The sequence below is a fragment of the Podarcis cretensis genome (genome assembly GCF_951804945.1).
Source record: "Podarcis cretensis genome assembly, chromosome: 8".
Classification (NCBI taxonomy): Eukaryota; Metazoa; Chordata; class Lepidosauria; order Squamata; family Lacertidae; genus Podarcis; species Podarcis cretensis.
The window spans coordinates 91,618,703-91,641,507 of NC_137177.1; the positions used below are offsets into that span (position 1 = coordinate 91,618,703).

At 45.3% G+C, this 22,805-nt stretch overlaps 1 protein-coding gene across 1 annotated transcript in view; it reads left to right on the forward strand.

Moving 5' to 3' along the window:
• The window catches only part of FER1L5 (fer-1 like family member 5), a 96,266-nt gene that overhangs the window by 9,099 nt on the left and 64,362 nt on the right, over positions 1-22,805 (forward strand). Inside the window, exons 6-12 of the mRNA XM_079988658.1 lie at positions 6,937-7,028; positions 14,090-14,198; positions 15,918-16,002; positions 16,629-16,756; positions 17,553-17,681; positions 19,686-19,748; positions 22,316-22,366. Coding sequence (XP_079844784.1) covers positions 6,937-7,028; positions 14,090-14,198; positions 15,918-16,002; positions 16,629-16,756; positions 17,553-17,681; positions 19,686-19,748; positions 22,316-22,366 — 657 coding nt within the window. The remainder of the gene's footprint in view (positions 1-6,936; positions 7,029-14,089; positions 14,199-15,917; positions 16,003-16,628; positions 16,757-17,552; positions 17,682-19,685; positions 19,749-22,315; positions 22,367-22,805) is intronic.

A 22,805-nucleotide genomic window follows, 5' to 3' on the forward strand; every position in this document is an offset into this window, starting at 1 on the left:
ACAGCTGCCCTGGATACAGATTTGACCTGTGCCTCCATGGACAGCTGTGAGTCCAAAATGACTCCCAGGCTGCGCACCTGGTCCTTCAGGGGCACAGTTACCCCATTCAGGACCAGGGAATCCTCCACACCTGCCCGCCTCCTGTCCCCCAAAAACAGTACTTCTGTCTTGTCAGGATTCAACCTCAATCTGTTAGCCGCCATCCATCCTCCAACCGCTTCCAGACACTCACACAGGACCTTCACCGCCTTCACTGGTTCTGATTTAAAAGAGAGGTAGAGCTGGGTATCATCTGCATACTGATGAACACCCAGCCCAAACCTCCTGATGATCTCTCCCAGTGGCTGCATGTAAATGTTGAAAAGCATGGGGGAGAGGACAGAACCCTGAGGCACCCCACAAGTGAGAGCCCAGGGGTCTGAACACTCATCCCCCACCACCATTTTCTGAACACGGCCCAGGAGGAAGGAGCGGAACCACTGTATAACAGTGCCCCCAGCTCCCAGCCCCTCAAGACGGTCCAGAAGGATGTTATGGTCGATGGTATCAAACGCCGCTGAGAGATCCAGCAGAACTAGGAAACAGCTCTCACCTTTGTCCCTAGCCCGCCGGAGATCATCAACCAGTGCGACCAAGGCAGTTTCAGTCCCATGATGAGGCCTGAATCCCAACTGGAAGGGATCCAAATGGTCCGCTTCTTCCAGGCGTGCTTGGAGTTGTTCAGCAACCACTCGCTCAATCACCTTGCCCAAGAATGGAAGGTTTGAGACTGGGCGATAATTGGCCATCGTGGCCGCATCTAGAGATGGTTTTTTAAGAAGCGGTTTAATAACCGCCTCTTTCAGCGGGTCTGGGAAGGCTCCCTCACGGAGGGAAGCATTCACCACCCCACGAAGCCCATCACCCAGTCCTTCCCGACTAGCTTTTATAAGCCAGGATGGGCAAGGATCCAGGAGACAGGTGGTTGGCTTCACTCGTCCAAGCAGCCTGTCCACATCCTCGGAGGTAACAGATTGGAATTGATCCCACACAACTTGACCAGACAGGACTCTAGCACTCTCCCGCCCCGGCCCTGCTCCCACGGTGGAGTCTACTTCTTCCCGAATCTGAGCGATTTTATCTGCAAAAAAATTTGCAAAATCATTGCAGGAGAACATATGGCCCGTACTGGGCCCCGATGTTACAGGTGGTTCCGCTAAATTGTGAACCACCTGAAAGAGTCTCCTGCTGCTGTTTTCTGCAGATGCAATAGAGGCGGTGAAGAAAGTCTTCTTCGCCGTCGCTATCACCACTTGGTAGGCTCGACGTTGAGCTCTAACCTGTGTCCGGTCAGATTCGGAATGAGTTATCCGCCACCGGCGCTCTAGCCGTCTCAACGATTGTTTCATTGCCCTCAGATCCGTGGAAAACCACGGGGCTCTCCGGGCTCCATGCAATCGGAGAGGGCGCTTCGGAGCCAAACAGTCAATAGCCCTGGTTAACGCCACATTCCAGCGGGCCACCAGGGAATCGGCTGAAAGGCCATCAACATGGGATAAAGCATCCCCTACCACTCTCTGGAAACCATTTGGATCCATTGGCGGGGGCGGACCATCCGAATCGGTCCCACCTCCCTGCAGAGGGGATGGGTCACAGAGAAGTCCAGTTGCACCAGGAAGTGATCTGACCATGGCACTTCTTTTGTTTCGCTTTTAGTTAGTGTCAGATCACCAACATCCATAGAGGTAAACACCAGGTCCAAGGCATGTCCGCGGCTATGGGTTGGGCCAGACTTATTCAGGGACAGCCCCATGGAGGCCATGCTTTCCACGAAGTCCCGAGCGGCCCCTTGTAAGGTCGTGTCGGCATGGATGTTAAAATCCCCTAGGACAACCAAGCTAGGTGTCTCCAGGAGAACATCCGCCACGACCTGAAGCAGCTCGGGCAGGGAATCCTTGGTGCAGCGGGGAGGTCGGTACACCAAAAGGAATCCTGTACTGCCCCTATTGCCCAACTTCCAGAACATGCACTCGGAAAATTGGGTCTTCCCAATAGGACGCCTGGTGCAAACTAATGACTTCCTAAAAATCACTGCAACCCCCCCTCCCCGCCCACATGACCTGGGTTGCTGTGCGTAAGAGAAACCTGGTGGACAAGCAACGGCAAGGACAGGCCCATCTGCTTCATCCAACCAAGTCTCTGTTACACATGCCAGGTCAAGTCCTCCATCCATGATCAAGTCATGGATGGCAGTGGTCTTATGAATCATTGACCTGGCATTGCACAGCAACACTTTCAGGTCATGTGGGTATCCCTTGCTGATTCTAGTATCCATCCGGTCAGGACCAGACCCGGAGGCAGGGATAGTCCTCAGACAACGACTAAACCTGCCTCCTCTGTAATGACATGGTCTGGTCTTAGCGTAACTCCTCCTCCTACCCGTGATCACTGAGATCGGTTGTCCCAGTGCATTCCCCCCTGTGAAACATGTCCCAGCCATTTTGTTGGCTGGGACCAACTCCCCAGCAGCCCTGACCCCTCCCCTTAAGAACAAAATAACACTTTTAAAAAAGAACAACAAAACAACAAAACAACAAAAACAACAACAACAACACAAATAAAACAATACAAACAAAAAACAATAAAAATTACAAAAACATAAAATCAAACAAATTCCCAGGCCCAATAAACATCCACCCCACCCCCACCCCCACATACAAAAAATTCAAAATAAATTTTTTAAAACATTTTAAAAGCACTCTGCACCCCTCCAGCAGTAACAGCAACTGTCCTAGTGAGGCCCGTCAAGCCCTGCCCTGGGCCAGGTGGTAAGTGCAGGAAGGAGCAGGGCCCCATACACTCACACAGGAGAGTCCTCCTGGGCAGCAGAGCGCAGCAGTCCCTGTGAGGCTTCAGACCCCACCCCAGGCCAGATGGTGAGTGGCAGGAAGGAGCAGGGCCCTCAGACACTCACATACAGGAGAGTCCTCCTGGGCAGCAGAGCGCAGCAGTCCCTGTGAGGCTTCAGGCCCCACCCCAGGCCAGATGGTGAGTGGCAGGAAGGAGCAGGGCCCTCAGACACTCACATACAGGAGAGTCCTCCTGGGCAGCAGAGCGCAGCAGTCCCTGTGAGGCTTCAGGCCCCACCCCAGGCCAGATGGTGAGTGGCAGGAAGGAGCAGGGCCCTCAGACACTCACATACAGGAGAGTCCTCCTGGGCAGCAGAGCGCAGCAGTCCCTGTGAGGCTTCAGGCCCCACCCCAGGCCAGATGGTGAGTGGCAGGAAGGAGCAGGGCCCTCAGACACTCACATACAGGAGAGTCCTCCTGGGCAGCAGAGCGCAGCAGTCCCTGTGAGGCTTCAGGCCCCACCCCAGGCCAGATGGTGAGTGGCAGGAAGGAGCAGGGCCCTCAGACACTCACATACAGGAGAGTCCTCCTGGGCAGCAGAGCGCAGCAGTCCCTGTGAGGCTTCAGGCCCCACCCCAGGCCAGATGGTGAGTGGCAGGAAGGAGCAGGGCCCTCAGACACTCACATACAGGAGAGTCCTCCTGGGCAGCAGAGCGCAGCAGTCCCTGTGAGGCTTCAGGCCCCACCCCAGGCCAGATGGTGAGTGGCCAGAAGGAGCAGGGCCCTCAGACACCCACACAGGAGAGTCCTCCTGGGCAGCAGAGCGCAGCAGTCCCTGTGAGGCTTCAGGCCCCACCCCAGGCCAGATGGTGAGTGGCCAGAAGGAGCAGGGCCCTCAGACACCCACACAGGAGAGTCCTCCTGGGCAGCAGAGTCCAGCAGTCCTTTATGAGGCTTCAGGCCCCACCCCAGGCCAGATGGTGAGTGGCAGGAAGGAGCAGGGCCCTCAGACACTCACACAGGAGAGTCCTCCTGGGCAGCAGAGCGCAGCAGTCCTTATGAGGCTTCAGTCACTTGTCTGTGGCCACACCCACACCATCCATTTAAAGTGCTTTAAACCATCACAGTTTTGCCAAAGAATTCTGGGAGCTGTAGCTTGTTAAGGGTGCTGAGAGTTCTGAGGGCATCCCTGTTTCCCCTCACAGAACTGCCGTTCTCTGTGTGGTTTACCACTCAATCTTTCTTCAAAAAGAACTCCTGGAATTGTAGCTCTGTGAGCGGAATAGGGGTCTCCTAACAGCTACTTTCCATGATGCTTCTGAGGAAGCCAGGACTGCACATCCCTCAACTCCTCGAAGGTAAAAACCAGGATGCCATCTTCCCAGACACCATCTGCCTGTTCCTTCTCACAAGAGAACAGCGGCCATTAGGGAATTGTGCCAAAAAACACGTGTTTTGGGGTGCTGCGCAAGATTGCAGCCCTGGAAAAAGTGCTTTTTCGGAAGGAATCACGGCACAAAATCACACAAGATCACAGCACCCAAAATGGCTGCCATTCTCTTGCAAGACAAAAGGGGATATCCCAGTTTTTCTAGGAGACTTGCAGGGGATGGGCACTTTATTTTTTTATTTTTTTTTGCAAATTAAATTTTTATTGATTTTCAGTAAACAAACATACATTCATAAATTACACAAATATAGGTTGCATATTTAACTTAGGTTCTATCATGCCTCTGAGTTCCCTCCATTTCTTTGGTAAGTATCAAATAAAATTCTAATGTGGTGTACTTTATATATCATATTATCAACTACACGCTGTAAGAGTTATTCCAGCCCTACCAGTGTCTTCAAAGATTTACAATTGTTTCTTATATACATCAAATATTTACTCCAATTTTCTTGAAACTTCTGCTCGTCCTGATCTCTTAATTTTCTTGATAGTCTGGCCAGTTCTGCGTAGTCCCTCATTTTAACTTGCCAGTCCATTATATTCGGTATTATGTCTGTTTTCCAATTCTGAGCTAACATATTTCTGGCTGCTGTCGTGGCATATAGAAAGAGGTTTTTATCTTTTTTTTTTATTTCCTTTCCAATCAATCCCAGTAGAAAAGCTTCAGGTCTTTTTGGGAAAGTATATTTAAAGATTTTTTAAAGTTTGTTATAGATTAATTCCCAAAAGCCCTTCACTTTACTACAGGTCCACCACATATGGTAGAGGTCACCCTCCACCTCTCCACACTTCCAACATTTCTTATTTTTTGTTCTATACATCCTTGCTAGCTTTACCGGCGTTAGATGCCATCTGTAGATCATTTTCCACAAATTCTCCTTTAAGGCAGTGCAAGCCGTAAATTTCATTTTTACATTCCATAGTTCTTGCCACGCATCAAAATCGATATTATGGCCAAAATCAATAGCCCATTTAACCATGGCTTCCTTTATCTCTTCGTCTTTCGTATACCAATCCAATAATAAATCGTATGTTTTTGATAGTACTTTATTTTTACCTTCTAGAATATCGATATTGAATTTAGATTTCATAGCACTTTAAATGTATGGTGTGAACACGAGCAGACTGGCAGGAAGACTGCCTGGGAGGCCATGTGCCCTACCCTGCCAAAGGACACATCTGAAGGACTGCCTGCTGCCCTGTCTAAAGCTAAAGAACCTTTAATGGCTGCCTTAAAAATGGTAGCACTTCCTGAAATTTAATTCCTGTTTTTGATAACACCAAACATAGAGTGTCACCAAAGATATTAAAAGATTGGCAGTACAGATTTATAAAATGTGTTTGGAATGGGAGGTGGGGACCAAGAGTTGCTTAAAAAATGAAGCATAGTTAAAAACAATGTGGTCTGTTTTTCCCATCCATAAAACTACATTATGAAACAGCGATGCAGATCTGCGTCCCTCTTCTTTTGTGCAATGTGCAAGTGGGCATCCCAAAGACTGCTAGTCCGACCAGCATGGTGGTCTCCCTCACTCATAAGGGAAAGCAGTTGAACCTTTGGGTGAGCTCCCTCCCATCACCCAGGAGCAAGTGGTTGTCCCTCTAAGACCACCTGATTCCCTAGGCCAGAGGGATGTTGGTTTGTTGTTCAAGCATCCTAGCAGTAAGCACAGAACTTAGATTCAGGGAGTTTTTGATCCAGGCCCCCTGGCACCTGACCATAGACAAGCAGACCTTCTAGAAAAGGGGTTTTTATTTATTCATTCATTTATATTTAACAAAATAGATACCGCAAGCTGCTTGATTGTAGTAAAACTCTTAACTCAGAATATTAAAAGGAACAATAAAAGGAACAATAAAAACAGTTGAAAATGCTTAAAGCTATTAAAACCTAATAAACAATAAAAGAAAATGTTTGGATAGACTTGCCTAAACAAATATGTTTGAAGCAGCCACAAAGAGGAGGCAAGAAATTCCAAAGTGTGAGTGGTGACACACTAAAAGAACATAAAATTAAGGAATGAATATTTTGTGGCACATGTGACAGGGACAGTTCCACAGATCGCAACTGTTGGGTGGTTGTTCCTGTTTACATGCTTCATAGATCAGATGCATCTACCCAGCACTTTGGGATTAAACTTCTAGAGACCCCAAGGAGCAAGAATGACTAATCTAGGAACTCGTGTATATATATATATATAAAATTAACAAGACAACTCCCGAGGGGAAAACAGAAATAAAATATGTTTTTGCTCAGGCCCAGTATCAGCAACCAAAATAATCAAGCATCTGCTAAGGACCCAGTATTATCATGATTATGATTATAATTCAGAAGGATTCATCACCAGCCAGTTCCAACCCAGCCAACCTGTCAGTTTACGCAGCATAGCACTTTTCCTGCTCACCTCATTCCACCACACCCACTTAAACGAAGAGGTTCTTTAGAGGATAGCCACAGTAGCAGCAACACCAGGTTGGGCACTACATTTTGCAGGCAGACACCACATTTCCAATACAAACTGAGCAATGACTCAGTTCCCATTCAAAACTGGCGCATCGTGCAGGAGCCAGGACCACCCACCCAGGACCATCTTGTCCAGGGCAAGGTGAGTGACTAGCACCATCAGCCACTGACTGCTTTTCTTGCTTTCCCTACAGACTCTGGTGTGGTATTTGGATGGAGAGTTGTTGGACAGCGACCCTTTTGTGACTGTCCACCTCCGAGAGTGGAGCACTAAAGCTGTTGACAGGTGAGCCACCAGAAGAATGCATGTTGGTTGCCCTCTTAAAAGACAAAGTCCAGCAACTGGAGGAACGTGTAGCTATGCTCCAAAGAATTAGAGAGCTGGAGCTCTTTTTGGAAGCAACAGAGCACACCGTCTCCACCAAAGAGGAGACAGGGGACTCCCCTGAGAAGGAGGCTAGTTCACCAACACAGGAGCCAGATATATGGAGAAACGTGACTCAAAGAAGTAGGAGGCCCAGGGTTCACTCTGATTGTTTAGAAATACACAATCGCTTTGAGGTCCTCTCCCCTAGCATGGAAGACGAAGAGCAGACTCCATTTGAGGATCTCTCCCTCATTACAGTTGATCAGGTATATGAAGACAAGCAGCAAAGTCAGTCCTCAGGGAATGTGCAGGCGACCTTGGAACGGACAGCTCATGGAAGAACCCCAACCAAACCTAAGAAGAGGCGTGTAGTGGTGATAGGGGATTCCCTACTGAGGGGAACAGAAGCAGTGATCTGTGGGCCTGACAAGATGTCTCGGGAAGTGTGCTGTCTCCCCGGGGCTAAGATCCAAGATGTAACTGAACGACTGCAAGGAATCATAAAACCCACTGACAAATACCCCTTCCTCTTGGTTCATGTGGGAACCAATGACACTGCAAGCAATAGCCTCCAGAAGATCAAAAGAGACTATGAGGCTCTGGGCAGGAAATTGAAGCAATTAAATGCACAAATTGTCATCTCATCTGTCCTCCCAGTTGAACGACGTGGCCCAGGGAGAGAGGGAAAAATAGTGGAAGTGAACAACTGGCTTCGCAAATGGTGTAAACAGGAACGGTTTGGATTCTTAGATCACGGACTGCAGTTTCTTGAAGATGGACTTCTGGCAAGCGATGGGCTGCCCCTCACAACGGTTGGGAGGAATGTTTTTGCCAAAAATCTCAGAAACCTCATCAGGAGGGCTTTAAACTGACTAATGTGGGGGAGGGAGACAGTGCTCCTGAAGGCAGGAGTCTATCAATTGATGAAGATGATCATCCAAATGTCATAGACCGAATGGAGCAAACAGCATGCAGACCTAGTGGTGGGAGGAAAAAATCCTTAAATAAGAGACACGGGGGAATGATTAATGGACTTCAATGTCTGTACACTAATGCGCAAAGCATGGGAAATAAACAAGATGAGCTTGAGCTCTTGGTACAGCAAACTAAATATGACATAATAGGCATCACTGAAACATGGTGGGATAAGTCCCACAACTGGAATGTAATAATGGAGGGATACAATCTATTTCAGAGAAACAGACCAGACAAGAAAGGAGGAGGAGTGGCGTTATATGTCAGGGATGTGTATACCTGTGAAGAGATCCAAGATTTAGAACCTCAAAGCCAAAGTGAGAGCTTTTGGGTCAAAATTAAGGGAGAGAAGAATAACAGGGATCTCATTGTGGGAGTTTACTATAGATCCCCAAGCCAAACGGAGGACATAGATGATGCCTTCCTGGAGCAGATGGCCAAGTATGCAAAAGGAAGGGAGATAGTAGTAATGGGGGACTTCAGTTACCCGGATATTTGTTGGATGTCAAACTCAGCCAAGAGCATAAGGTCAAACAGATTCCTCACTGGCCTTGCAGACAACTTCATTGTCCAGAAAGTGGGAGAAGCAACAAGAGGAACAGCCATTTTAGATCTGGTCCTAACCAATGTTGATGACCTGGTTAGTTGGGTAGAAGTGGAAGGATCATTAGGCGCGAGTGATCATGCTCTTCTGAAGTTTACTATACAGCGGAAAGGAGCAGCCAAGCATACTAGGACTCAATTTCTTGACTTTAAGAAAGCCGACTTCATAAAACTTAGGGAAGTGCTGGGTGAGATCCCATGGACAGTAATACTAAAAGGAAAGGGAGTTCATGATGGCTGGGAGTTTGTTAAGAGGGAGATAGTAAAAGCACAACTTCAGGCAATACCAATGAGACAGAAACATGGAAGGTGCCTAAAGAAGCCAGGGTGGCTATCTAAAGAACTTTTAACTGAGTTAAGATTAAAAAAAGATGTGTACAAAAAATGGAAAAGGGGGGAAACCACCAAAGAGGAATTCAAACAAATAGCCAGCACGTGTAGACACAAAGTCAGAAAAGCTAAAGCACAGAATGAACTCAGGCTTGCTAGAGAGGTTAAAAGCAACAAAAAAGGCTTTTATGGGTATGTTCGTAGCAAAAGGAAAAACAAAGAAACAGTGGGGTCACTCAGAGGAGAAGATGGTGAAATGCAAACAGGGGACACAGAAAGGGCTGAACTCCTCAATGCCTTCTTTGCCTCAGTCTTCTCCGATAAAGAAAACAATGCCCAACCTGAAGAATTTGGAGCAAATGATTCAGCAGAGGAAACACAGCCCAGAATAACTAAGGAGATAGTGCAAGAATACTTGGCTAGTTTAGATGTATTCAAGTCTCCAGGGCCAGATGAACTGCATCCAAGAGTATTAAAAGAACTGGCAGATGTGATCTCAGAACCACTGGCAGTCATCTTTGAGAATTCCTGGAGAACAGGCAAAGTCCCGGCAGACTGGAGGAGGGCAAATGTTGTCCCTATTTTCAAAAAGGGGAAAAGAGAGGACCCAAATAATTACCGCCCAGTCAGTCTGACATCAATACCAGGGAAGATTCTAGAGCAGATCATTAAGCAAACAGTCTGTGAGCACCTAGAAAGGAATACTGTGATCACCAATAATCAGCATGGATTTCTGAAAAACAAGTCATGTCAGACTAACCTGATCTCGTTTTTTGACAGAATTACAAGCCTGGTAGATGAAGGGAACGCAGTGGATGTAGCCTACCTTGATTTCAGCAAGGCATTTGACAAGGTGCCCCATGATATTCTTGTAAAGAAGCTGGTAAAATGCAGACTTGACTATGCTACCACTCAGTGGATTTGTAACTGGCTGACTGACTGAACCCAAAGGGTGCTCATCAATGGTTCCTCTTCATCCTGGAGAAGAGTGACTAGTGGGGTGCCACAGGGTTCTGTCTTGGGCCTGGTCTTATTCAACATCTTTATCAACGACTTGGATGATGGACTCAAGGGCATCCTGATCAAATTTGCAGATGACACCAAACTGGGAGGGGTGGCTAACACCCCAGAGGACAGGATCACACTTCAAAACGACCTTGAAAGATTAGAGAACTGGGCCAAAACAAACAAGATGAATTTTAACAGGGAGAAATGTAAAGTATTGCACTTGGGCAAAAAAAAATGAGAGGCACAAATACAAGATGGGTGACACCTGGCTTGAGAGCAGTACATATGAAAAGGATCTGGGAGTCTTGGTTGACCACAAACTTGACATGAGCCAACAGTGTGACGCGGCAGCTAAAAAAGCCAATGCAATTCTGGGCTGCATCAATTGGAGTATAGCATCTAGATCAAGGGAAGTAATAGTGCCACTGTATTCTGCTCTGGTCAGACCTCACCTGGAGTACTGTGTCCAGTTCTGGGCACCACAGTTCAAGAAGGACACTGACAAACTTGAACGTGTCCAGAGGAGGGCAACCAAAATGGTCAAAGGCCTGGAAATGCTGCCTTAAGAGGAACGGCTAAGGGAGCTGGGCATGTTTAGCCTGGAGAAGAGGAGGCTAAGGGGTGATATGATAGCCATGTTCAAATATATAAAAGGATGTCACATAGAGGAGGGAGAAAGGTTGTTTTCTGCTGCTCCAGAGAAGCGGACACGGAGCAATGGATCCAAACTACAAGAAAGAAGATTCCACCTAAACATTAGGAAGAACTTCCTGACAGTAAGAGCTGTTTGACAGTGGAATTTGCTGCCAAGGAGTGTGGTGGAGTCTCCTTCTTTGGAGGTCTTTAAGCAGAGGCTTGACAACCATATGTCAGGAGTGCTCTGATGGTGTTTCCTGCTTGGCAGGGGGTTGGACTCGATGGCCCTTGTGGTCTCTTCCAACTCTATCATTCTATGATTCTATGATTCTAAGAAAGCCAAAATGGAGCATCTGGGGGTCAGGGACCATTCTTGCTTTGCATACACCGTTGAAGGACCCGTTTGCAATGCTCTTCTCTAGCTAAGTCATGCGTACAGAAATGCATGTTCTCAGGTAAAGTATGCATAGTAATGTATATATTAGGGATATAATCAAAAAAATGCATTATATCACAAGAAATTGTTTTGCAAAATTGGGCATATGAGGCAGAATTGCATATGAGGCAGAATTGCCTTGGCTGGGGAGGGCGGGGTATAAATAAATAAATAAATAAATAAATTATTATTATTATATTATTATTATTATTATTATATTAGGAAAATGCTGCACTAAAATTCTGATGGAACTTTCACAACGAAAACAAAGCCAAACCACAAATAGATGTGGAAATGTGCAAAGCTGAACTTAAGAGTGGGAAAAGGAGAAACTGTGCGAACCTGAAATTGGTACTAATTCATCCATCCCTAGTGGAGGCTCCCCAGGTGATTTAGAACCCTGGAAGATCAGAGTCTGTGCAGAGAGGTTCCACAGTGCAGGAGGGGGTGATGAGGGAGGATGGACCTTTGAACATTTGCGCACACACACCCCAATGTTAGTTTTACACATCAGTAGACTTCCTGATCACTGTAATCCATGCACTGGTAACTGTGAGGCTAGATTACTGTAAAGCGTTGTATGTGGGACTGCCCTTGGGCCTCATTCAGAAGCTCCAGGTCGTGCAGAATACTGTGGCCAGAGCACTGGTGGGAGCTTTTTGTTGAAAACATGTGGCACCCCTGTTAAAACAGCTGCATGAGCTGCCCGTCTAATACTGAGCCACATTCAGTCTTCTTGTATTAATTTACAAAGCCCTGAACATCTTAGGTTCAGGATACCACAGGGATTTCCTGAACCCTTGTATCCCACCACAATCATCTGCAGGAACATCTCTGACCATTCCCAGAGTTGGTGGGGCTCAACAACAGGAAACAGGTCCTTTCGTGTCATCAGTCCACCACTGACAATAGAGATTCAGCAGGTGCCTTTTGTACTTTCAAATGCCTGCTAAGAACTTTTCTATTCCATCAGGCCTATACAGGCAATTCAGAGTACCTCATCTTCCACACCAGTCTACAGATGTTTGTTTTAATTTGTTTGCTTTTAACTTACTTTTAATTTTTTATTATTTTACTGGATGTTTTTTAATATGGTTCTATTGCTGTAAACTGCTGTGGTATATTTCTATGCTACAGTGGTATAAAAATATGAAAGAAAGAAAGAAAGAAAGAAAGAAAGAAAGAAAGAAAGAAAGAAAGAAAGAAAGAAAGAAAGAAAGAAAGAGAGCTAAGAACCCATTCCTGAGTTTTAGTGTGTTCTCAGCAGTCATCCAGCCCCGGTTTCTGTTTTGTTTCTTAACCTTGGGCACTTGTTCCGTCTCGTCTACAGGCATCAGACTGAAGCTTTATTCACGATGTGCTGGTTTTCTATGTGTCTTTTGAGGGGGCGGGGTATTCAAATATGGTATATTCTTCTACACATGCAAAGGTCTAGGGAGCAGTAGGGGGATTATCTCTTTTTTTTTTTTTTTGCTAATTGTATAAACTGGAATGAAGATCAATCTACCTTCAGGGCAAAACTGCAGGTCACATCTAATGGAACTGTAGTATTTAGAGACTGCTGTGTTTTTGTTTGTTTTTGTTTCCTTTTCTTTCCTTTTCCTTCTTTGGATGTTGCCATGGCCTTTAGCTAGCACAATAAAATCCAAAAAAAATTTAAAATACGCAACTTCTATAATGGAGAGAAGAATTGGGAATGGTGCATGGGTTGGTGTAGTAACCCCTCCCTCCCCTGCCAAAGTTTTTACAAATCTTGCCATCCCCCTGCAGCTACACATTGCAACAGCAGCAGCTTCCTTCCTGGTGCAAGTAAGTCATGGGCTTTTGTCAGGCATGTGGCAGAGTTCAAGCCCCTCCATGCCCACCATGGCCCCAGTTCTCATCTGGACAACTACTGAGTTGTATAGGGAAGCTTTTTAAGGTTTAATATTTTACTATGTTTTTATATATGCTGGAAGCCACCTAGAGTGGCTGGGGCAACCCAGTCAGATGGGCAGGGTACAAATAACAAATTATAGTTATTACAATACTAAGAAAGATGTACAAAAGGGTAAATTCCATGTTTAATGTCTCAGGCACACACTGCCATCAAATTCCAGGGGATAGTGGGTGGACCTAGCCAGATGGGTGGGGTATAAATAAATTGTTGTTGTTGTTGTTGTTTAGTCGTTGAGTCGTGTCCGACTCTTCGTGACCCCCTGGACCAGAGCATGCCAGGCACTTCTGTCTTCCACTGCCTCCCGCAGTTTGGTCAGACTCATGTTTGTAGTTTCGAGAACACTGTCCAACCATCTCGCCTCTGTCGTCCCCTTCTCCTTGTGCCCTCCATCTTTCTCAACATCAGGGTCTTTTCCAGGGAGTCTTCTCTTCTCATGAGGTGGCCAAAGTCTTGGAGCCTCAGCTTCATGATCTGTCCTTCCAGTGAGCACTCAAGGCTGATTTCCTTCAGAATGGGGAGGTTTGATCTTCTTGCAGTCCATGGGACTCTCAAGAGTCTCCTCCAGCACCATAATTCAAATAAATAAATAAATAAATAAATAAATAAATAAATAATTTAATTATAAATAAATAAATTATTTAAATAATTTAAATAAATTATTATTATTATTATTATTATTATTATTATTATTATTATTATTTAATTAACAGCTGACTCTAGCATCTTCTTGACATTGCCAGGGGAACCTGGCATGTCACAGCCATTTACGTGTTACAAAATATTTGCATCTTTGTGGAAGGATGTGGATTTTGGTGGGCTGGGAGGTCTGAGTCCTGTCTGCTTCCTCCTTGCCCAACGTGGAACCTTCCAGATGATTTGGACTACAACTCACATCAGCTGCAGGCAGCATAGGCAGCATAGATGCTGTGGGGTTGTAGTCCAAAACATCTGGAGGGCACCATGTTGGGAAGGGGGTCTCCTTCTAACACACTGCTAACTTTTGCACTGGCTTTGAAGTTCTTTGATGACTTCCCCTTATATCTCCTACTCTAGGAATTTTGGCTTTGCTAGCATAGCCCTAGGAGCTGCTTCTGAAAGACCCAGAACTTTGATCAACATCAAGAACCTGGCACTGAGGGATGACAATCTGAAACCAACTGGGGTATGCCAGGAAAGGGGAGTCTGTGTGTGAATGATGAGGGGATCTGGGTGTCCATCTGAGCGGTAGTGAGAGGCAGTGGGCCCAGGACAAGATTACATTGAGTTCCCTCTAGATCAACCTTCCTCAACCTTCTGCCCTCTAGATGTTCCGTACTCCAGCACCTATCATCCCTGAATCGGCTATGTTGACAAGGGCTGATAGGAATTGGCTGTACATCTGGAAGACACCAAATAGGAAAATACTGCTCTAGATTCCTTGATTTTGAACAATGCTGATGTGGGTTGCCTCCCCTCTAGGGTTCCCTGCTGTGGTGTTGCTTTTCCATAATTATTTGGAAGTAGAATTAACAGGGTGCTTTTAAATAACCTTAGAAGGGACCTTTGCTGAAGTGGACTTATTTAGAAGTTTGTAAACACTGGTCATGAAGAAGGACATGGCACTGAAAGATAGCATTAGATTGTCCAGCAATGCTCTTCCCATAACTTAAATCTTCCTATAATATTTACTCACAAGTCTATTCAGCGACAGTCCATTCCATGTTGATTTAAAATGTCCTCTTTGTAGGCCCAACTCTTTAATTGAACAGAAATGATTAAAAAGGCCGGAAAGTGCAAAATGGAAGATTTATTTAAAGGCACGGGAGTCCCAAGACACCTCAGTAGCATTTTGCCAGTCTATACAGCACAGGACAGTGCTGCAATTTCTTATTATTGCACACACACAAAAACCATAAATTGGGTCTATAAAGGTAGGATAATAATAATAATAATAATAATAATAATAATAATAATAATTTATTATTTGTACCCCACCCATCTGGCTGGGTTTCCCCAGCCACTCTGGGCGGCTTCCATAGAAACCAAAAATACACTAAAATATCACACATTAAAAACTTCCCTGAACAGGGCTGCCTTAAGATGTCTTCTGAATGTCAGGTAGTTGTTTATCGCTTTGACATCTGATGGGAGGGCATTCCACAGGGCGGATAAGTAGAATAAAAACACTGAAATGCAATTATGTGGTGATGGGATCTGTATTATCCATAAATTTAAGTGAGTGAAGGATGCCAGTCCCAGAGTAAAAGGCTAAAAGCAGCCATAGACCCAGTTGTGAAAGAGCCTCAGTGCTTGTCAGCCATCCCAGCAACTTTTCTGGCAATGGCCAAAATAGTGACAGGCTGGAGCAAGTGTGGCTGGAGAAAAAGTGCAGAAGGCAGTCTTGCAGATAAATCCACAAAATTAATAGCCCTCTAAGTAATTATAAAGGCAACCGAAACTCACAATGTGGAAGATATTTGAGGCACATCAGCAGCCTGGAAGAAATTAAGAAGAAGCTGATGTTCATCTAACGTACAGAAAATTCTCATCTGGTTGCCCTGAGAAAACCCTTCCATGAATGAATATAGCAGCCTGCATAGATAAGCTAAAATAATTATTTCTAAAGGAAAACGTAACATTCAGAGAAGAATCCACAAATATTTCTTAGGGGGCCTGGTATCTACACACTGGCTATAGCAGACATGAGAAGATAAGGATTCTTATATCCATACTGTTAAAAACTTGCCCAGTGATTTCTGCAGTTCAGGCTGTTGGTCTAGGGATGTGAGCAGGCCAGGCTGCTTTCTTTTAGGTTTCGGGTGGGGTTTGCTTGGGAACCCCTTATTGTTTTCACTTTAGCTGCTTGCAAACTAATACACATTCACCTGACTCAACATTTCAGTGTACCATCACTGTGAAGATCTGCTTTTCCCCTGCAGAACCTGCAACAGATCTGCCATCAAAAAAACATGATTTCAGGAAATTTAGTAAGTATGCAGTTGGCTTGGGGACTGATGCCTACCTAGTATTGATTACCAGCCCACAAGCTTGGGTCCTCATTCCATGATGGGCCTCTAAATACTGAACCAGAGAGTTCAACTGCCAACCCTGAGAAAGTCATCATTTCTAAGATGATTTTGATGAAGCAATGAAATCTTAAACACCTCATTAGCTTCCTAGGGAAATTTATATTTTCAGTCTATTTGATTTTTTTCCTACAAGGTGAGTCTATTTTGCTTGTGTTTTTATGTAAAATTGCTGTGCCTTTGTATTATTATTTCTATCAATTATATTGCTCAAAGATTATATTGCTCACCTTCTTATGCCCCGTACGGGTCCCACTGACTTTGTCTGTGTTTTTCATACGTACGTCTGCACATTTCATGTGTGTGCAGCAGACTGCGCTGTAATGTAAGCAACACCACCTTCACTCCTGCGTGTTTGAACCACACATTAGCCCCAGGAGATCCCCAGAAGGAAAGATTTCTCTTCGCCTTTGATTAATTCTTGTATCATTTCAGAGATTCTGTGCATTATATTGCTTCAAATATTTAGGGGGGAAAGCTATGGAAACAATAGACGTTACAGCACTGTTATTTCTGGTCTTCACCAGTTTGCTGCCCCATCTTTGCAAAGGATTCTGAAACGGAAGAACTGGTTCCAAAGGAAACAGATATCCAAGAGGCAACGCCAATGCCCACACCCAAGAAAGTGTTGGTCGACAAGAAGCAAGTCTTTCAGGTAAGGTGGTCCAACTGCTGAGGTCAAAATGTAGGAACAATCATTGTTTTAAGACATCCTCTGCCATCCTGATGCCATCCAGTTGCAGCCATACTGGCTGGGACTAATGGGAGATCAGGTGCAACAACATCTGGATGATGACTAGTTGGCCTCCGCTGCTATAAAGTCTCCTCTTTCTATCTCAACTATTTTCCCTTGGATGTAACTCACCGGTAAAGATGTCAGAGAATTCCAACAAAAATGGAAGTGGGACCATAAATTGTCAGTGTTCACTTATTTGTCCCATATCTGGGACATAAATCAATCTAGTAAATACAATCAGTATTTGCTTTTGCTTTCAGTCCACCAATGATACATCATTGATTACGTTTCTTCCCCATTTGCACTACATATCCTTTGCATCAGAATGAATAGGGTGTAATAATGTAGTGACAATGCAATTCAGTTAATTAATTATGTAGATTACATTTGTTATGTAATTTCACTGCAGTGGATAGTGAGAGAAGTAATGCAGGCTTGGGCAGAACACGAACTGCAGTGGAACAGTGGAGCGTGTGACATATACGTGGTGAACCAGAAAATGCTGCCTTCTTCCATTCCTACCCACTGGCTTACATCCTGGAGTCTGAGCTCCACTATCCCTTGTCACCTCCACCTTTTTGTTCTCTTATTTTGGCCCTTTCTCCAAGCATGTCTCCATTCTGGGTGTTACTCACCTGCCTGTTGGCCATAGACTATGACAACAGATCACAGATGCTTTCAGAGTGTGGCCAACATGTTGCCTCTCTCATTCTAGGTGCGAGTTGGAATAATAGAGTGCCGGCAGCTGCAAGAAAACAACATCAAGCCGGTGGTCAAAGTCTCTATTGGGGATTACGTGTTCAGGACGAGAATTAAATTTGGGAACAGCCCCTACTACAATGAGGTTGGTATTCTGTGAGCTTTCGGGTGGCATGCACAAACACTGTCCTTGGCTGACAGGGGCTTTCCTGTCTGGGGCTCAAATGAAAAAGTCATTGTACAGTAGCAGGATCTTAGGACTTGAAGGTGCTGGCTTGCTAAGAGGAAGAGATGCTGTATTTGGAAAGGCACTATGAACCACCTGCTTTCTAGAATGAACACACTATGAGGCTGTTTGCAGTCATTTCTGCAATGTTGGGGAACCTGTGGTCCTCTAGACGTTGCTGGGCTCTGTCCCTCGTTAGCCCAAACCAGCATGGTCTGTGCTCAGAGATGATGGGAGATGTAATCCAACAACATCTGGGGGACAACATGTTTGCTACCCCTGCTGTAGAGAGTAAGAGGAACAACTTTCCTCCTGTCTACAATCCAGCAGCAATAGCTCAATAACTATACAAATCGAGTGGAGGAAGCCAGTTGGGCAGAGGAAAGCTACTTTCCTGGTCCAATATAAGTAAATGGTGTTATTGTCCAGTCAACTGCAATCCAAAGAAAATGAAAGAGAGCCTATAGCTCATTGGTAAAGCAACAAAGGAAGTGATCTTATATCAAGTCAGCCCATTGGTCCACCTAGCTCAGTAATGTCAACACTGACTGGCAGCAGCTCTCCAATCTTTCCCATCCATACCTAGATATGTCAGGGATTGAACCTGGGGTTTTTTGCACTCATAGCATTCTCTGTCACTGAGCTTAGGGATAAAATAATAATAATAATAATTAATAAATTAATTAATTAATTAATATTTATACTCTGGGTGGCTTCAAACACACATTTAAAATAAATAAATAAATAACAAAACACCAAACATTAATATTAACAACCTGTTCATGCAGATATCAGATCCAAACTGGCATGTTCAGTTAAACAGTTTTCCCCCTCCTCCATTTAAATAACAGACAGGAAAAACCCTTTCTTGCCTGGGATAGTTTGGTTCAGCATAAGGCAACTACATTTGTCCAAAATGATTAGATATAATTGGTAGACTAACCAATTAACCTTTAGTCGCTCAAGCAGTTGGGACCAGTTGGAACTGGTGAAAAATAAACTATCTTGGGACATGAGAGTTAAATGCTCACACCTTTGCTTTTGGGGACTGTTTTGATTCATCCTGTTCTCACAGTGGCAAACGAGGGAGCAGAACTTGAGCACAAGAGTAGCGCTCTCCCCTCCCATGGTTTCCAGCAAGTGGCATTTTGAAGCACTGCTGCCTACAGCTGTGAAGGTGGAATGAAGCCACCATGACTAGGAGCCATTGACAGCCCTCTCCTCCTCCATGGATTTTTCTAATTCTCTTTTAAAGCCATCCAAGCTGGTGGCCATCACTGCCTCCTGGAAAGCAAGCTCCATGGCTTGACTGAACACAGCATCTCCTCCTAACAATATTCTGTTTTCTTTATCAGCACGTAAGACAATTGTTTTGGAGGGGATTCAACAACATGCATGATGGTGGTATCATCTTTATGGTCTTTTTTTGCAGCTGCTGAAGACAAGTCTATTCACCCAGACCTTTTAAATGACATACATTTTACCTCTGGGCCACTCTATTTATAATTGAGTTTTAAATTATGCTTCTGTGTTTTGCTTTTCTTGTTGTTTTATTAGGTTTGTTTTGGTTTGCTTCCTGTGAGTACCCAGAGAACTCCTGTTATAGTATAGCTGCATAAAAGTAGAAACTATGCATGAATGATTACTCAGGTGGAAAGCCCTTCAATGGGTTTGAAGCTGTAATAAGGACTTTTCAATATTGCCTCTGCTGCAAGGTTGTCATCTTACTGCAGCCATAGGCAACCTCGGCCTGCCAGATATTTTGGGACTACAATTCCCATTATCCCTGACCACTAGTCCTGTTACCTAGGGATCATGGGAGTTGTAGTCCCAAAACATCTGGTGGGCCAAGGTTGCCTATGCCTGTCTTACTGCAACCTAGGTACCTCTCTTCTTCATTCACATTTGTTTGATTTTCCTTAGACATTCGTTCAGACTTTTGATGAGAGACCTATGCAACTATTTGACCAGTTCATTGACATCCAGGTGAGACAGCGCCATCTGGTCCTTCCTTTTCAACAGAATCCCATGTCCTCAAGAGCAGCCCGTGTGGTGCTCTCCAAAGGCTGGCAGGCTCCAGCTCCTAGCAGCCCCCAAAGTCTGGCACGATAGGAGTTGGATTCCAGCAACCTCTGGAGGACAAAAGGTTAGACACGTCTTGTGATTGCATTACCTTGTGATTCTTGTAAAGAAGCAGCAAATTGGGTTGTCGGCAACTGGGGCCACATTAGCACCATAAATTTGAAGCACTATCGTGTCACTTTAAACAGCCCCAAAGAATGCTGGGAGCTGTAGTTTGCTAAGGACACTGAGAGTTATTGGGAGACTCCTGTTCCCCTCACAAAGCTACCATTCCCAGAGTACTTTAACAATCAATCCCTCTTCACAGGGAACTCTGAGAATTGTAGCTCTGGCAGGCTTCATTCAGACTCAGGGCTGATAACCTGGGGAGCAGAACTGGCAGTTTTGTAAAGGAAGAAGCAGACCAGATGTAAAGTGACTTCTAGTCCGGAATCTTCAGAGAGTCTTAGTGGAACAAGGAGGCAGAAGGAGCCGTAGCAGAAACTGAGGAGTGGATACAAGAACAAACACAGAGATTCCCAAGCATATAGGAACAAGGCCATCCCACCACCGTCCCCAGCAAGTAGCTAGAACCTTGTCCTCAATCCACATCCTCAGCTAAACACTGCAAGGTCCCAGGGTCGTTCATCGCAGCTCCAAGGAACCTGGCCAGGTGAGAGGTTGCATGAGCTGCTTCTGAGACGTTGCATGCCCATGGACTGTGGGCACTCTTTTCCACTCCCCAGCCATGCTTCCTTCTCACAAGAGGTCACAACACCTAAAAGGCCACAAATAACTGTTAAGCAACTAGGTTGTTCCACTCAGAGTAGACCCATTGGAATTCCTTCACTTGTTAGGCCACATTCGCACCATACATTTAAAGCACTACAATACCACTTTAAACAGTCCTGACTTTCCCCAAAGGATTCTGGGAGCTGTACTTTATTAAGGGTGCTATTAAGGAGGCCCCTCTCCCCTTCACAGAGCTATAATTCCCAGATTTCCCTGTGAAGAGGGATTGTTAAACCACTGTAGGAACCGTAGCTTTAGGAGGGGAATGGGGGTCTCCTAACAACTCTTGGCACTCTTAACAAACTACAGCTCCCAGAATCCTTTGGGGGAAGCCAGAACTGTTTAAAGTGGTATCGTAGCACTTTATGATGTGGATGTGGTCTGAGAGAGCTAGCAGGGCAAAAGGAGGAGACACCCATTCCTGGGTCTGAGGCCTAAGAAGAAGCCATCAGGCAGGGGAACCAGAAATAAGGATAGAAAACCAACACACGATTGCCCAGGTGAAGTCCAAGCTTGACCCTGACACTTTTTGTTAGCTCTTTCAAGTCAGGAACGTAGGAAGTTGTCTTGTATCAAATCAGGCTGCTGGTGTATTTGTTATACACTGGCTGGCAGCAGCTCTCCAGGGTTTCAAACAGATGTCTTTCTCATCTTTACCTGGAGTTTCCTGAACCTGGGACTTTCAGCAGGCAAAGCAGGTAGTCTCCCTCTGGACTGTGGCCCTTTCCCCGCCTAGCCTGACGGTAGGCAAGTGTGGTGTGTACACCAGAAGACGTGGTGTGGGCTGGTGGCTCTTGAGTCACCTTCCTCCAGCTCCCATTGATTATGTTTTCCATTCTTCCACACCCTCTGCGCAGACAGTGTGTTGTTCCTGGGTTGCCTGTTTTGCATTTTAAACCCTTAAATCTATTCCTTTTCCTCGAAGATACAAAAGAAGCCCCAATGCAAGTGGCAAAAGGACAACGCAGCTGCTAATTGTATCTCACTTAGACTAGGGGCAACCCATGTGGTGTGGTGCCCTCCATATGTTTTGGGTGAAGGTGCATTGCCCAGTCCAGTACCAGTAGCGTATTCAGGACACCCCATTAGAGGGTGGAAGTCTCTGTCCAGAAGCCAAGCATGGGCCTTAGAGCTTCCAGCAAATGGCCTTAGCGTGGCCACCTCAGTAGCTTGGTGTCTTGGAGCGGCCAAAGTCCTTGGCATAACCCTGAAAATGTTTCAGCCCTCCAGAAGGAAGCTAAAACAAATATATAGTACACCCAATGCCTGAGCCAAAATGTCACCTACTTCTGTAAAGTTGTGGCCATTTTTAATCCAGATTGTTGTCTGGTTCAGTTTATTTTATCACTCCTTATTTTAGTCACTGCCTGGGGGAGAGTGGAGTTGTGACTGAGGCCACAATTGCCTCTTACTCAGACCAGACACAACCAATGTGGTGGGGGCCCCTCCACATATAGTATTTTGGAGTTCAGCTCCCATCAGCCCCGGCATGGCAATTTCAGTGATCAAGGATGATGGAAATTGTAGTCCTCAACAATTTGTTTCCTGCTTGGCAGGGGGGTGGACTCGATGGCCCTTGTGGTCTCTATGATTCTATGATTCTATGAACATCTGGAGGCACTGCATTGCCAACCCCTATACTAGACAGACAAGGCAGCTTTGTGGGAGGGGAGGGGAATTTATGTGTGTTTCTTTTTTAGGTGCTGAACTCCAAGGCAATACGGGCCGATTCCCTCATTGGGGTCTTCAGGGTGAGCAGATGCAATTTTGGCTGATATCTACAGAGAGGCAGAAATCAAGAGGTGCCTCCCTGCTGGTGATGCTCAGTGGGCCTGAACTCAGGACTGGGCCTTGAGCTGCTCTGGGCTGGCCCCCGAGACAAGGGAAAGAGTCTTTTTTAGAAGTTCTGATCTCTCAGCCAAGCTTTTGACATTCATTCATTGTTTGTTTGTTGTTTTACCACTGGTAGCACTCAACATCTGGCAACATCCAACACTTAAACAGGCTCTATTTATGGCAGCTAATTACATTAGAGCAACAACTACTAAATGCAATGTTATATTAGGGTATCATTTGCCTATAAAGGCATACATCAGTGAAAATGTCATACAAAAATGCATTACCATAGGAGAGAGTGCTTGCAAACATGTCTATATTTGTCAAAACTGCATTTAAGAATTAGGGGAAATT